Raw genomic sequence first — 16,577 nt, forward strand, 5'->3', positions numbered from 1 at the left:
TCACGAGTTTAAGTTTCTTCATTTTTTTAAAAGGAACTTACATCGGTAAGATTGGCGCTAGTGCTATAAGGATATTTGGAAACATGTGAATTTATTATCTTCGTTTCGTTTCGCTATCCCTTGTTTCATTTTGGTCCGTAGGGATCCGTATTTGTCCTCCTACATGATATGAGGGGATCGGAAGGAAATTTAATGATATTAGCAAAGGAATAGACATACTCAATAGTATTTTTTAATTCGAGGCTAGACATTTTTCGAATGTTTAGCGGTTAATATACAACAATTTCTGACGCCGTCTGCTAATAGTAGTAATTGTAAAGTTCACAAGCGAATGCAATGGGTAATGCTTGGGCTCTCTATGTAAGTGATCCCGAAGGAACTCCTACTCCTCTAAAGGAGTCAGCCTTTGATCCGCTTTATGGTTTTCCTAACGGACGGAAAGAAAGAGGTAAGGAAGTTACGTATATCATGCCATTATTTTCAATATTACTGATGTTAGCAGCGATAGTATGGTGCATGATAATTCATTCAGATTTTGTTATTTCAAAATATTTGTTTTATTTTTGAGAGATTTTGTGGCGAAATATTTGCATTAAAATGCTGCTAGAAATGTTAACTTATATGTTGTGATTATGTACTGGGTTATTTACTTTGCCGGAGCCGTGTCATGTCAATTTGCCATTGTGCAGGCTTGCATAAGTGTTCGCCACATTTTCATAATGTAACTTTATGTATTTGTGTTAAAGCTGCATAAGGAAACACGATATTTTGCATGAAAATTCTTAAGTTTATTTTTGGACAAATATTGAATTAAAAAAAGGTGCCAAGGATACGTACACCGATGGCAATATAATGAACCAAAAGGAAGAATAAAGAAGGAAATGGGGTATTTTGTATTTATTTTAGCCATCGATGAATCTCACTGTGCTATGGTGCAATCATTTCTACATGTGAAACCTTAAAATAATTTCAATGTGGTCATATTTTTTTATTTACCACCCTTCACTATAAGCAAAGCAGATATGTTTAACAATGAATTTCTGTATGAGTGTATATTGATTGAGAAAATGAATTCCCATTAGTGATGAGTACAACCGTTTTGTAAAATCACAGTTCTAACATATAGGTTGGTGTGGTCTTCAGTGATTGGGCAGGCGAGAGAAATCCGTAGAAATGATTTCTGGGTTAACAAAAAAATTTCTATTAAAATTTAGATTACATTTCTACGTAGAATACTTGGTAATTTCTTCTTGCAAATCTCCATACACTTCTCTTTATTAAAAATTACAATTTTTCAATGAAGACATACTCCGCGCTTCTCTCTGGTGACTGGCAATCAATGAGCTATGTACTTGAAACTCAATGATTATTATTGTAGTACGTGTATCTTCTTATGATGTGGTAGTACAGTGTGTAAGAGCGTTGACCTATTGACCGGCAGGGATCGGGTTGGTTAGCCTCCTGACTTCCCACCCATAAGGCGCGGGTTCGAATCCTGGGGGCTGCAGATATTTTTCAGTTATATCCCGATCCCAACTGGATGGGCTTCGTGAAGAGCTCTTTGAGTGAGTACGGTCGTCGGATGGGACGTTAAACTGTGGATCCCTTGGCGCCTTTCGTTACGAGTAGGCTAATGCCGACGCCGGGTTATTCTCCACCCTTACTTGTCCATCCCTAATGGCGCAAATGACCTCGGCTGTCGGTCGCCTACCCTAAAACTACTAGCCATATGCCAGATTTGCCCCGCCGGATGATCCTGTAGCTGTCGGTCGCCTCCTCTCTAAACTACTACTTTGACCGGAGGGGCTGGGTTCGTTTCTCGGCGACTCCTCTGGGGACCCTCGGCTACACCCAAGATGAGTGATTTTTGAGCACCAGAATATCCTGGGAAATCATATGCCGCACAGTAAAAGGATCTGGCCCTCCTCCCTGGTTGATGTGTGGATTTAACATGCCGTTGGGCTTAGTACTGGACGAGCTCTACCCTCATCTGCCAAACCGATCCACTGGTTGATAACTGATAGTATATGTAGCTTATGTGAGCATTCAGACAATATGGCAAAAACAGTAAAAGGAAGCAGTAGGGTTGGAAAAAGTTTTTGCATGAAATGACCAGGGTTTTTTTGTTTATTCATGTCGTAATTCCATGAAAGTAACATAATCATAATTCCAATGCAACAATTTCAGAGTGTAAAAATCATTCGCCTTCACTGGGATTTTTACACTCTGAAATTGTTGCATTGAAATGCACATTAGCGGATGACTCCATTAAAAGTTACTGTTGCGGCATCTCCCGCAGTTTCTTTGGAATAATCATAATTATTATAGCTGGTGATATATTATTAAGTAAAGGGAAATTATGGTGCTGTGGGAATATAAAAAGTAAATAAAGTATTAGAAAATAACTTGTAATGCTGCAGTGAAGTAAGAGAAAATGAGGAATTATAACTCCCAATGCACCCATACTAAGAAGAATATACTTTTGTGTTGGCATGGTAGTGGACAAGAGGCAACGAAACCTTTCAGGTCTCCCATTGCTCTGGCTATTTTTTGAATTCTTCTCAATTTTTCGGGTTTTTATCTCAGATGTTGTCAACAACAATAATTACGTGATGAAAAGGTGAAAAGTTGAGAGGAGTTCTGCTGATTAATGCCATGGAATCCTAAGAACGTTACTGACTGTGGTTTCTTTTGTTTCAAATCCATGTCAATATATTTATGCCTTTTCTGAGGAGTTTTCTGGGTCAGCTGTCACAATTTTCATTGATGTGCAAAAATAGATGTCTTGTGATAAAAATACCTAGCCAGGTTGACTTCTTGCAAAATGTTTTGAAAAGCCAACCTATTTGTTACTTATTTCTTTTGAGTACATAAAAAATTGCTTTTGAGGGTATGTTGATTGATTGGTAGTAGTAGTGCAACCGTAGTAATAGGAATATTATGAAATATTACTCATGCAAGTTAAAAATATTCTCTCCTGCTTTTGTACTTTCTAATATTTCTTTTTAAGGAGTTTAAAAAGATCAGTTGATGTAAATAAAAGGGAAGTCATAATTGAATAACAATGAATGAAAGTGTAAAATAATGAATTAAAAATTCTGATTGTCAGTCAAATGATTATGAATCTAAAGCCTTTATTTGTTTAATTTATTTGTCTAATCTTTTATAGTAATGATTGCTACAGAGGAAGAAATGGACTCTGCAAAACTGCCTTTAGACAGTCGAGATTATTGTGCCCACTTACTCCTGAAATACCAATCATGTCGAGCAGATGTTTGGCCTTTTGCATATAAGTGTGCTCATGAGAAGCATGAATATCTTACTTGCGAATATGAAGAGTAAGTCTTGAAAATAAGTCATTTATTTATCAAGAGGAGTTTTATTTGGCTGACTGATTTGTTTCTTTTTGCAGCTATGTAATTCGTATGAAAGAGTATGAGAGGGAACGCAGACTACTACAGAGGAAGAAGAGGATTGAAGCAAAGAATCAAGCCATGGAATGAGTTCTCTCTGTCTGCCTTTAGAGGGAATATAGTAAAGCTATTGTGTCTGTTGAGTAATTAGGATGAATTACAAGTAACATTTTTATGTTGGTAATGTGGGATACCTTTCCTGTATAAATTTCTATACAAATAGATGTAAATAAAGTTGAAGATAATATTTGTTTATGCATGAGTACCATTTTTTGTAAATTACAAATGGTAAACATTTTGTATGCCTTTACACTTTTGTGAGTATGAGGTCTGAGAGAAAAGTATGTTGATGCTCATCCCAAGTGAAATTCATATCTATATTGATATGTATACATTGGTGTTTTCAAAAGTGAAGTAGGTGTATAGATTCCACAACAAACAATGGTCAAACGTGGTCAAACAATGTTATTATGATCCCATATCGTTAGTGGATTAAATAGCATCTTAAATCTCTCTCTTCTACACATAATCTCTTTAATTTAATTAGCACGATCCATCCTACCATAGTACGTTGGAGGTAATAATACATTTTCAGCATCACTGCTAAAGAGACTTTCCAATTTATGCAGGAGCGTCAATCTGTAATTTAACCTTTGATCCTTGGGTGATTCCCAGCCTATCTTCTCAAATACTTTGGATACGATACTAAGTTTATAATGACAATGTTTTACTAATCTAGCTCCTCTATGCTGCACGCAATCCAACTTGGTGAAGATTCCATATACTTACAGCATATTCTAAAAGAGGGCCTAACCAACGACATAACATTTCTCTTTGACCTTATCATCACATTTAGCTAGTACTCTTCTTATACACCCTATTATTTTGTTAGCTTGTCCACTTTTTCCCCATATGTATTTCACCCAAGAGAGATCATGAGTGAGGGTAACGCCTAGCTATTTAATTGAATCGGCGCATTCCATTTCAGTGTTCCGGATGCAGTAGGCGTTCGGGAGAGAATTGCTCCTTTCCCACAAATTTATAACTATGTTTTTTTTTAAGTTAATTCTAATTGCCAATTGTTGCACCAGCATTGTATCGCATGAAGATCATCTGACAAAGCTGCTGTGTCCTCAGGTTCACGGTAAACCACTGCATCATCAGCAAATAAACGTAGCTTACTAGTGACTACTGAGTCAATGTCGTTAATGTAAAATAGGAATAAAAGAGGCCTGATAACACTTCCTGGGGAGCACTTGTGTATATTTGTTGGTATGTATTTGCATTTAGGTATAGTTACATGAGTGCACTTTTCGGAGTACTCAAAATTGCTGTATGTATAAAACAACAAAAAATTACTGAATTTAAAAATGTTTAGATGCATTATTTTAATGCTGTGAGATGTTATATTACTACCTTGAAACAAGAAAATCTAATAGTATACATAAAATTCTGCCACAATGTAGATGTGTACAAACACGGTTACTTCCTTCCTCAATTTCCAATTTCACCATCACCTTCTTCAACATTGAAATTCACTTGCATTCAACACAGCAAGTCACAATTGGCCAAATAATCACCAATGCACTTCGAAAGTTACCAGGAATTACATGCCAAATGCTTCATTCTATTTTCAGTCTCCATTCATTATGTGCTTATTGGCAAGCTGTTCTGCCCCCACTATGCAGAAATGTATATAATATCTGCAAGCATTCATTAAATGGATACTAGGCGATGTTGCCCAAAAATATAATCCCTCCTCACACAGTGCACAACTCTCATTCCCAAAGAGAGTCCTCAGGGTTTATAACTGCCTAGTTTTCTGACACGCAGTCCTGGCATTTATACTAGTGCTCCTGAGAAACTAGTTAAGTCACCTATTTATAAGCAGTTCACCCTAAACCCATTAAAACTTTGAAACCATTCTACAATTTACAAAGTTCCTATCTCACCCAACCATATCCTCCTCTTCCTATCGATATCGTCCTACCTCCCTTATCACCCACTTTCTTAAATCTTAGGCCCAGGATATAAGCCTCTGTCAACAGCATTTATCTCTTATCAACGAAGAATCTCTTTTCAGCTCATTGAAAATAGTATGAAGCAATTGCAACCTGCTCTCATAGCCCATCATTCTTGAGGGTTCCTTCCTTGGCCAAATGAAAATTAACAGAACAAGAGATCACTTAAGTAGGTTAAATTGTTCAGTTTAGACTCGGCTAGAAATGGATGGATATGGGCTCAAGTCACGTTAAAGGTGATTGATTTAAATTTGAAAATTAATTTGTTGTAAAATAAAATATTTTGCTGAAACAATCGAATAATATTGGTTCTAAGCAAAATTAAATGAAGCAACTTACTAAATAATATCGTATTTTGGTATTTTTCAAATTTATGTATGCACCTTGCAAGCCACCGCTAGGGTGTGTGGCAGGGGGTGAATAAACACCATAATAATTTTGACCCTACCGCGGTCGGGCAATGTTTCTATGATCCCTTATGGTTCGTGGACAAAATGTTATCTTAAATCTATCTGTTCTACACTTAATATCTCTAATTTTATCAATGTGATCTCTCCTACCAGAATACGATGGGGGTAATAATGCATTTTCAACATCACTATTAAAATACCTCCTTCCGATTTATGCAAGAGATACGATCTGTAATTTAACCTTTGCTCCGTGAGTGATTCCCAGGCTAGCTCCTCTAATGTACGTACATATTTGTACATTTATTTCAATTATAGGCCAACGTCGGAATTTTCAGGACTTCGTGTGAACATGTAATTGAGCTATTTGATCACACACTTGCTTCACAATGAATCAAATGAAGCCAAGAATGGATATTGTTTACTGTGAACGAATTGAACGGTTGGGTCATTGGCAAGAACCAATTCCCACGAATTATTTCATTGAATTGAAAATCCCACCTCTAATTACCATTTCGGGGTGGCGCAGTTGGTTGTTTCAGTTGAAATGCATGTAGCGCCATCATCTCTATGGGTTAACGTATGGTTTCTGTTTGTCAACAGGAGGTACAGGTACAAATGCAGCTGGGAATCACACATGCTGGCGGGGAAATATCTGGCGATTCCAATAAACATTTAGAAAACGGTCACATTATTCGATGAGCCTATTAAAAAAATAAAATTGTAAACTCGGATGTAATACGAATGTGTCGCAAGTATGGAAATGACAGCAAGCAATTTAGAGAGAATCATCCTTCAGTTCTACCAAAGCGATACAGTGAATCAGATTCCTGCTCATCAGTGGCTTACAGTGGCACAGCAATCGCCCAATGCCTGGTGTTTTGTGTGGGAACTTCTTTCCCCTGAAAAGGTAAAGAAATTGTATAAAGTTAATCGAAAATAATAGTGCGATTCATTAAAACGAAAGACTTTGTTTGCAGTCCCCAGAAGTGCAGTTCTTTGCAGCTACAACTTTACATACAAAGGTTGCAAAGCACTTGAGCGAAGTACCTGAGGATCAGTACGTGACATTCAAAAATAAATTAATTGACACTTTGAAAAGATACAGAAATGGACCTAAAATTATTGTTAACAGGTTATGCATTGCGGTAAGTACTACCGAGTGAACGCTTTTCAAAACCTGCCCTATGCATAATATTATAATGTATAAAATCATTTATTTTAATTTTTCACGTCCGAAAATGATTTATTAAACCTGATTATTATATATCTGATCCACGAAGAGGAATTTTGCCGTTATTTTTATAGATGGCAGCCTTCATTCTTCAAGTATCACCAGAGAGATGGGAAAATCCATTGTCCACTTTGAGGGAAACACTATGTCCAGATTCATCCAATTCTGTGTCAGATGAAACATTACGCTGTCTGTTGCTACAGCTTTTTATGGTGATACCAGAAGAGGTAACTTGAATTACTACGTGAAGGAAAAATAAACACGAAAGATATCCGTTTCCAAGCTAAAGTGTCATGTTTGCCTATTCTTCTCTAGGTGATTGATGTCGTGCCTGAAGTGCCAAAATTTGCACATTTTATGTTTTCATAATTTGTTCATTTAAAAATCTGGTGACCATGTACAGAGTAAAATTAGCTTATATCGCAATCCAAGGCAATACATGGCATATTTACATATTATATACATAGAAACATAAAGTTAATATTGTATTAAAATCATACTCATAAAAGTAGTTACACTTGCAGTTCACCGCAATATATTTAGGTAAAAATGGCACATTTTTCAACAGTGGGTGGTCTAACAAATGTACATCAGGCCAATTAAAATTTCTAAATTAATACATTTCACCAAATATAATGATTCAATTACATTATATTGTTCCGTTGTCATACGTGCAGTACATTCTTTCAATCCCATGGTTCTAAAATGTTACATGATATAAATGATAGTAAACATCTAAAATCAATTAATTAAAATTTGAGCCATATCGATGACTCTTGGGCATGGGAAATCTACCGTCAAAATTTTAATGTCAAAAGCAAATCCTTGGGTGAAGAATGGAACACATTACTTTCCCTCAACATTGCTTACTATTATGTGGAATCATTTAAGTCTTTTCTTGAGTAATCTCCAACATTGTACCTCAAGTAAGTTGGTGGGTGTTTATATAAAGTATGGAATTTTCAAAGGTCTTGTTGACGTTGTGGTAATATCAGTGAACAATAGAAAATGGGCTTATGAAAGCTGCATCATAAAGGTGAATACCTCCATGGAATGATAATCTATTCATGTAGTAACTGATATAATCTATTCATGGTTTGTATAAAAAGTATCGGTAACAATTTTTTCTCGGCATGTGCATGAAGTGATGATTTCAAACCATTGGTTAAGTGTGCGCATGATCGCGGATCAAATTGGCATTGATAAGATGACAGTGCACACACTATTACCACTGAGAATTTGGTGGTGCAAAAGTTCTGCGCTAAATTTTTGTGGTGATGACGTTTAACATTGAAACCTGGGTCGTGTTTTTTAATGTGTGTGGAATTACAAAGTCAATAATTTCATTTCAATATGCTCTGTGCTACACTCGTCCTGAAGGTCTTGATGGTTGAGCAAGATGAGAGTCAAGTGTCTGCTCGCAAAGACCTGCAACGGCATCACGAAGATTCCCTGACCCCCTTACAGTCAGTCACTACTTGGCACTAGAAGACTATTTTCTATTCATCCAAAAGTAAAATCCTCCCTCAAAGGACATCACTATGGGACCCTTAGTTCCATCAAAGAAGCTTGCACGTGTGCCCTTAAGAACCGTCCGGAATCCATTTACCAGGGAGCCTTCAAGCCATGGAAAAGCTGCTGGCCAAAGTTTGTCGATGCTCAAGGGATGTACTTTGAAGAATTTTAAGGCATTGAATGAGCTATATCCGCTGAAATAAATCTATACTTCTGATATTTTTTACTCAGACCATGTAGATGGTGGCATGCAACTGATGAAGATTGAGTTTATTCCTGTTAGTATGGAGATGTGATCTAGAATTACCATGGTTCATGAAAGTTGAATGATGGGAACAGTTATAAAAACATCTTTGATTTGAGGAATGGATGACAAAAATTCAAATTGTTGAACATGTAATGCCTTTTTTTGTAGTGTAAGTGAATTTAACCATGTTTAGCCATATAACTTAGCATTGTGATATGTAGCATTGTTTTGAAAGTCTAGACATACTATATTTTTGATTTGATTGATACATTTTTAAGTTTCATTGTAAAATGGAAAATCATCGGTATATTAATTAATATTGGTGTATTTGGTTCAAGTTTCAGACGATGCACATTCCTCAAGGAAGGAGGGGGTTGGTGCGCAATGAGTTGCAGAAGTCCTTTCCGCAAGGTATACCCTGCTCTTAAAACCTGATTTCTCTGATCTTACTCTCATTCTGAATGGGTCTGGATTTGTAAGAATTATTGTTATTGTTTCAACTGATTACAAGGTGACATAGAAGTTGTCCAGACTAATCAAATAGTTATTGGAATAGAGAGTTGTAGTAGATTTTAAGGGAGGCGACCAACAGCTGAGGTCATTTGCACCATTAGGAATGGGCAGGAAAGGATGAAGGGTGGAGAGAACCCAGTGTCGGTATTAGCCTACTCTTAACAAAAGGCACCAAGGGGTCTGCAGCTTAACGTCCCATCCAATGGACGGCGTTCTCACTCAAAGTGCTCTTGGCAAAGTAACTCAGATAGGGTTTGGGATACCACTGAAAAAGATCTGCTGCCTTGGAGATTCAAACCTCGAGTGCCCTCTCTTTTTAACTGTGACAAATTCCAAGAAACTGCTGGAGATTCCACAACAATAACTTTTAACAAAGTCACCCACTAATATGCATTTCAATGCAACAATTTCATAGTGTAAAACTGGGTGGGAAACTAGCATGTTAGCTACCACATCATTCCCCGATTCCCCTTGGAATTCAGAACAAACATATATGCACCCGTACGAGTATACACAGTCATGTAGATGAGAGGAAACAAGTGCACTATAATAATAAATAGTTCAGTAGTGGCAGACTGACAGACAATGTATGACACTACATCGTATTAAACATTTAAAATCTGCAGCAATTACAGCTGTTTTCAAGGAACTCAGAAATGCTGTAGTATGCTTTTTCTTTGCAAAAATTGCTTTAAATTTTCCTTGAAGCTTGGCAGGAATGCAATTGATTTTATGTTTGAAGGAAATTTATTTTCTATCATCAGGGCTCTTCGGTGAGGGCCCAAGGGATAAGGGTAATAGTTGTTTCAATTGGAAAGGGGACCTTTTTATGGATAGGAGTAACATGAGCTATCTTGATGCAGGTAGGGATGCATCCATGATTAAAGGATGCATTAATTCCATCTGGAGGAGGACCAAACATGAAACTACTAACTGTCTTTAAAGTAGGTATGACTAGTACCTCATGATGATTACTTGCTTGGAAATGGCTCTATAACTTTTGTTTTTTGGTGTGGATTGGTAGGAAAAAGAATGAAAGAGTTAGGCGGTAAAGGTTGACGTCTTATTATTAACTGTGGAAGATGCTTAGAAGCAGCAACCAACATTGTGTATTACCTTATGTTGTACTCAAGTCAAATGTAAAGTTGATACAAATAATTAATATCATTTGCATTTAGTTCAAATTTTGATATCAAGTCATCAGAAGCTAAGCAAAATAGTTACAACTGCAATAAAATTTTTTAATACATCAGTAGTCCATTTAGTTCAAATGATACAAATTTCTATAATTGGTTGGCTTTTTCATGGTAGATACCATTTTCCATTGACTTATTGGTAAAATTCCATTTAGTCGCTTTCTTGCCCATCGTAATTTTTTGAGATGGTTGTTATAAAATGCAATTTAAAAATTGCAATTTGTAACAATGAAATTGTGATCTGAATCTATGTTCAGCCATGGTATAATCTAGCTGGTATCTACCTGTTTCTCCTGGTCTTTTCCATATGTGCATATTTCTGTGATGAAACAGGTGCTAGTTAAATTATAAAAGCCTTTCCCTACTTGAACACCTCAACCATATTTATGAGGCCTTCATAATCACCCCGTTATTGCTAGCACTTTTTTGACTAAAGCAAAAAATTTGATCGTTTGAATCATAATTTGCTGTATATAAAATTAACCAGACTGGGGATTTCTAGTAATGTTCTCCAGTATCTAGAATCATATCTTAGTCACTACAAACATTTAGTAAAATATAGTCGTAGGACTGAAAGGAATTCTTATCTTCAATGTCTTAATATGTTGTATCCACATATGACTTGCTAACCCCCCTAATGGCAGATAATAATAACATTCACTGAAGTGAAATTATTGAATTCTTATGCCTTCAAATTAAAGAAAATATTGATAGACCAAACAATATCAACTTAACAATTAAGATAATTATCCCCTGGGATATAGAATGGTTAATACATATATGAAGTCTCTGCGGAGACCCTTCTTAGGGTATGGAGTGTAAAGATTGTCCCTCCAATGCTAAAGCATTATATATATGCTGGGGAAATTTCCCCGCTGCTAATAGCATCTTCTGTGTTAAAAAAGAAATTAAATCCATTCTTGTTGACTGCCAGTTTTCCAAACCTCTTCCTTAAGCTTTTGAAATTTTAATTCTCCCATCGTTGCACATATTTCACTCTGCCGTATTTGTTAATGAGCATCCCAATTATTTCTCAAAATATACTCTGTCCCATGAATAACAAACTATTGAACATGAAGCAATATCCATTCAAATTCTTACTCCCTCTGCCAGTGCCATTATGGACTCCTTCAATTCCACTTAAAAATATCTAATCATCTCCTCCAATCAAACAATTAAATTTGCAGATTTAAGATCTAATGTTTGCAATAAAGTATGCTTCTGCATAAATGAATATTTTTGTTATGATGAAAGAAGACACTTCCCTTTTTCATAAAGAATTTTTTTATTTGGACCTAGGTTTCATTACAGTGTAACATCTTCAGGATTGCCACCATGGTACGCCTGAAACTGTGTCAAATGTTTTAGTGATTAACTTTGACTCTTCCTTGAATTCTTGTAAATAATAATGTGTATTATGTCATCATTACTGTTTATTTATCTAAATTATTTTAATGTTTAGTTATGTGTTCTCCAGCTAGTTGGAATATTCGATGTCCAATCACTCATAAAAAAGTAAAGATTATGATTAAATGTATCCTAAAAGACATATTTTCCCTGTGTAATAACCACAAAATCAAGGCTAACTTTTATGTCACTGTGTCACCTTTAAACGGCCAACCAATTAATCATTCATCCAGGCAATTGCCAAAAAAACCTTTCTTGTCATTCGCTAATACACTGCACCCATTGCATCATTGAGTCACCCTTCGTAAGGTGAGTGCTGGAAAGCGCTGATACCTTGTTTTGTCTTTTCTCAAAATTTTGCATTTTATTATTGGGTTCACCTTTGTTGTAATAACATCTCTTAATGCAGGGAAATATGGTATTTGTAATGAGAAGTATATTTTTAATGTGCTTGATATTTGGTTGAGGGAACAGCAGCTCATATTTTATTTTATTTGAGGGCATGTCAAGTGTTAATCTGTCAACCAACTCTGCTTAAAAACTCGTCTAATTTTAAACTGGTTTTTGAACACAGTTATTGAACTGTCATCCTTAAAAATATTTGTCAATACTTTTCCTGGACTGAAGTCTTGCTAATTCAGTCCCTTAAAACAAAATTTTATGTTTTGCGGTATTTTATAATTTATGCATACAATTTAATTTCATGTGTGCATTTTCAGTTTTTGGGGTAATGAGTTTCTCTTGTATATTGAATAAGAGCTTGGAAACTAAGGTTCAATTTATTTTTCGCAAATGTTTGAATGCAGGACATCGCAGCCACAAATTTAGTACCAATTATGCCGATATTCCTTCACCGTGGTGGGCACTAGGTCAGGAAAAGTCTGTAATTATTCAATTTATTCAAAAATAGGGGGGAGGAAGGAAAAAGGGTAATCAATTAAAAAAATATTGAGTATTTGATTGGCAAAGGAGAGTGTGATATGTGCATTGGGAATTCCAATGGAGAATAACATTTCTTTTAACTATGTATTCAGTTTGTGTTTGCAAAATGTCTATTATTTATGCAGGCCGTTGCAAGTGATCAAACCCTAGTGGAGCAGATTTCAGTAATGTTAGTGTCTTGTGAAATGAAGAGGAATGAGATCCAAAATTAAATTGTTCACTTCAATTCTAACCACTTAAAAGAAAAATCAGAAACAAGGACAACATGCTCATTGTGAAGAAATCTGGAATAGGGATCTGGAAAATAGGGTGGCCAGGCTGTTCAGTACATTGTTATATGTTAGACTGCTTGTGGTGGCAATTTCCATTTTGATGGGTGTATCTGGCTGTGTGCTGGAGTGCCCTATGTTTTCAAACCTGGTTTATGTGACTTAGTGTGAATGCTATTGAGGATTCTGAGAAATATGTATCCACCTACGTAACTCAAATATAATGGCTGCTAAGTTGGTTAAGGAACAGCTTTCGAGGGTTAAAAATAAAATTATGGAAAAGTACCTGTTTCCATAATTCATATTAAGTAACTAAATAAGTAAGTTTCCTTATTATCAGTCATGATGAAAGGGAGGACAATCCAAGGACTACCGGGGCTTAAGAAACATGTATTTATGCATTAGAGCAGAATGAGACATTAAATGACAGGCTGAGAGCACCTGACAGATGAACAATATCTCCACTAAATTAGTACATAATTTCAGCATTATGTATTTCTGTTATTTTTTCACAGCCGCAACATGTGTAGGCAATTAAATGGAGAAGGGAAAGCATTAGCCTGTCAACTGCACATGCTAAGAATGGCAATTATGCTGCCAGATTCAGGCTGAATGGCTTCTTCTTTCATTTATTTGGCATCATTAGAACACTTTCTGCTGACTTATTGTGCATAATTTTGCTATGTAGTAAAACCTTTTTCCATCAAACTAATGCAGTAGCTGAATCTATACTGCATGGAAAATATGTAGATCAATGGAAAGACAAAATAATACCTGTATCCATGGTTCTATGTTTCACTTGACATATTAGTGATATGGGTCGTGGTAGTCCAGGGGGTAGAGCATTGGACTACTGACTGGAGGGCTCAGGTTTGATTCCCGGTCGCACCTCCCTGGGCACTATCAGCTCCACCCAAGCTCTGTGCTTTTTTGGGCACCAGATCTTCCCGGGAAACCATAGCTGGCACAGGGAAAGGAACTGGCCCACCCACCCCGGTAATTTGTAAATTTCACATGCCTTATAGGGCTTAGTACTGGGTGAACTCTTATCATCACCCAACTTTGGATAGATAACTGTGTTTATAGTTTTTTTTATGATTGATATGACAGAAGCGGCAATTTCAATCAGTGGAGGCTAGCTGTATGCTCTGCCATTAACCAGGCAGTGAAGTTAACTTACTTTTATGTAAAGGCTTAATATTCTTTTGTGAGGAAAATTAGTAATATTGGAACCCTTGTTGGCCCCTGTGCAAGCAGTGTCCTCTGTGCTCTTGTGGGCCCTGGAGTGGGGCACTGAGCATGAGGTGGAAGTTGCGGTTGGATGTGCCAGAGCATGGATGCAGTTGGGTGTGTCCTTGCCTGAGGCGGTTGGGGATGGAGGGGTGGCTTCAAAGCTTATCCATCTGGCGTGCCGCTTGCCGTGGGGACCAGTGACTTCTGCTGCCCTCGAGGCCTTGGGTGACCTGGCATCCCATCCAGACACTCATCACCATCCTCGCTCTGTCCTTGCACTGGTCAGGTCATTGGTACCAGCTGTGGGGGAGTTGGCTCGGAGGTGGACCGTGGCTGGTATTCATGTGAGTAGCACATGTCTGCCATCCCCTCTCGTCAGTGTGAGGGCCGGTGGATTGCTCAGCCTCTGACCTGGCCATTCTAGGTGTAGATACATTTAATGGCCTTGGACTCCTTCGGTTCTGTTGATATTGGTACCCTGGGATTCCAAATGTGATGATTTACCCTCCCCTGGACAATCGGTTTGTCAGATGACCATGTTTTGAAATGTTAACCCGAGTAAAGACAAGGATATCATTTCAACACTTTCTGATTTCCTTACGTATGGTCTAGGAAGCGAGAAACATTCCTGGATTAAGGTTGCAATTTGAACAAAAAACAATCCTCTGCTTACTTTCAGGGATTCTTTTAGATGTTTCTTAATTTGAAACCTATAAAATTTTTAGACTCGAAAAGGTCGTAGTATTACTATGTTAGCCCTGAGATTTATGAAAAAAATGGTCATGGGATTTTCTTAGTGTGTACATTTTTGGTGGAATTTTGTTGAATTCTCCCAGCTATTTTTTTTTATTTCTGACACTTCCAATATTTTTGGTGTGCATTAAAGTGCTGAGAAATCTCGTTTATATTACCACAATTGTTCATTCCCACATGCTGATAAACCTTAATAATGTGTTTATGGTTATACCCATAGTCCAATACAGTGCAAAGGTATGGGAATAGAGTTAATGTATATTAGAGTTCAATAAACAGCTGGAAATTAAAACTTTGAAAGAAATATTGCAAAATTTGTATTGCATGAGTTCATATATTGGAGTAGTAGTAGTATTTAGGTGAGGCGACCGACAGTTGAAGTCATTTGTGCTATTAGGGATGGACAGGAAAGGATGAAGGGTGGAGAGAAACCAGGCATCAGCATTAGCCTATTTTTAATGAAAGGCACCAAGGGGTCCGCAGCTTAATGTCCCATCCGACGGACAGCATACTCGCTCAAAGTGCCCTCCACAAAGCACCTCAAGTAGGGATCAAGATACCCCTGAAAAATATTCCACACTGCCGGGATTTGAACCTGGGCCCTCTGGGTGGGAAGCCAGTACGTTAGCCACCGCACCAACTCGATCCCCGCATATATTGGAGTTTCCAGTAAAGAGGGAAGTAAGATTCTTCCCTAAACCCTGCAAGATGTAATTACAAGGTCAGAAGATGGTGTGGCCATTTCATTCCCTGAGATATTTTTCAGCATAGTATACCTTTGATTCACTACATATGAGAGCAAATGAAAGTTTTCATTGAGCAAGAAGTTAAGCAATTGAGCAACACCTGTAAAGATTATCCCCAGTGATTAATTTGAGAACCTACCCAGAGGTGATCTATATCACCAATAGTCTTCTTGCTTATTATTAAACATATGAGAATGCTCTTTGGGTGAAGGAAACGGTAAAGTCAACGTTGATGTCATTATTTACAAAATTTTCTTGACCTAGAGATTTCAATTTTTCAGCCAAAATTTTTCTGGTGGAAGGTTCCGGCTTTAAACAGACTATTTGACCTCAAAAATAACGAGGTTTTTCACAATCAAAAATTCAATGATTCAATATTAACCAATTGTTGTGCCTAGCTCATCATTTAATCTCATTGTGAATCAGATTGAAGGTATTTTTTTCGATTTGTATTTTTTAACAGCATAACATTTCCCAGCTTTCTCCTTCAAATATTTTTTTTCATACCTAACATGGTTCAACGTTAGTCGAGCCTACCTAATTTATTAAACAAAGTTGCAATGGTGCAACAGCTCCATATCTCCCAAGTACCCCTTATTCTGAATTAATTTCCCATTGAGATCAAAAGTATGTATATTGTTGATTACCCCTTGTGACAATAAGTTGCACTGATAAAAGCCA

The 16,577-nt window shown here is 36.9% G+C and overlaps 2 protein-coding genes across 7 annotated transcripts in view; both read left to right on the forward strand.

The window, feature by feature from the left end:
• The first annotated feature begins 119 nt into the window (after nt 1-119).
• Nucleotides 120-3,668, forward strand: ND-B18 (NADH dehydrogenase (ubiquinone) B18 subunit). The gene is made up of 3 exons (XM_071597356.1): nt 120-448; nt 3,170-3,338; nt 3,413-3,668. Exons 1-3 carry the CDS (start codon nt 337-339, stop codon nt 3,501-3,503), a joined length of 372 nt encoding a protein of 123 aa, XP_071453457.1. The 5' UTR covers nt 120-336; the 3' UTR covers nt 3,504-3,668.
• A 2,763-nt stretch (nt 3,669-6,431) lies between these two features.
• Nucleotides 6,432-16,577, forward strand: part of cdm (importin-13-like protein cdm) — a 79,719-nt gene continuing 69,573 nt past the window's right edge. For all 6 annotated transcript variants that reach the window (XR_011702956.1, XR_011702957.1, XR_011702958.1 and 3 more), the window contains exons 1-5: nt 6,432-6,751; nt 6,822-6,989; nt 7,150-7,302; nt 9,176-9,248; nt 14,422-14,741. Coding sequence is in view for 2 of the 6 variants with exons in the window: in XM_071597374.1 (XP_071453475.1) it covers nt 6,599-6,751; nt 6,822-6,989; nt 7,150-7,302; nt 9,176-9,248; nt 14,422-14,741 (867 nt within the window). In the remaining 4 variants the exon portion in view is untranslated. The remainder of the gene's footprint in view (nt 6,752-6,821; nt 6,990-7,149; nt 7,303-9,175; nt 9,249-14,421; nt 14,742-16,577) is intronic.

Source organism: Hetaerina americana, unplaced genomic scaffold, assembly GCF_022747635.1.
Source record: "Hetaerina americana unplaced genomic scaffold, ioHetAmer1.1.p SCAF_87, whole genome shotgun sequence".
NCBI classification, from domain to species: Eukaryota; Metazoa; Arthropoda; class Insecta; order Odonata; family Calopterygidae; genus Hetaerina; species Hetaerina americana.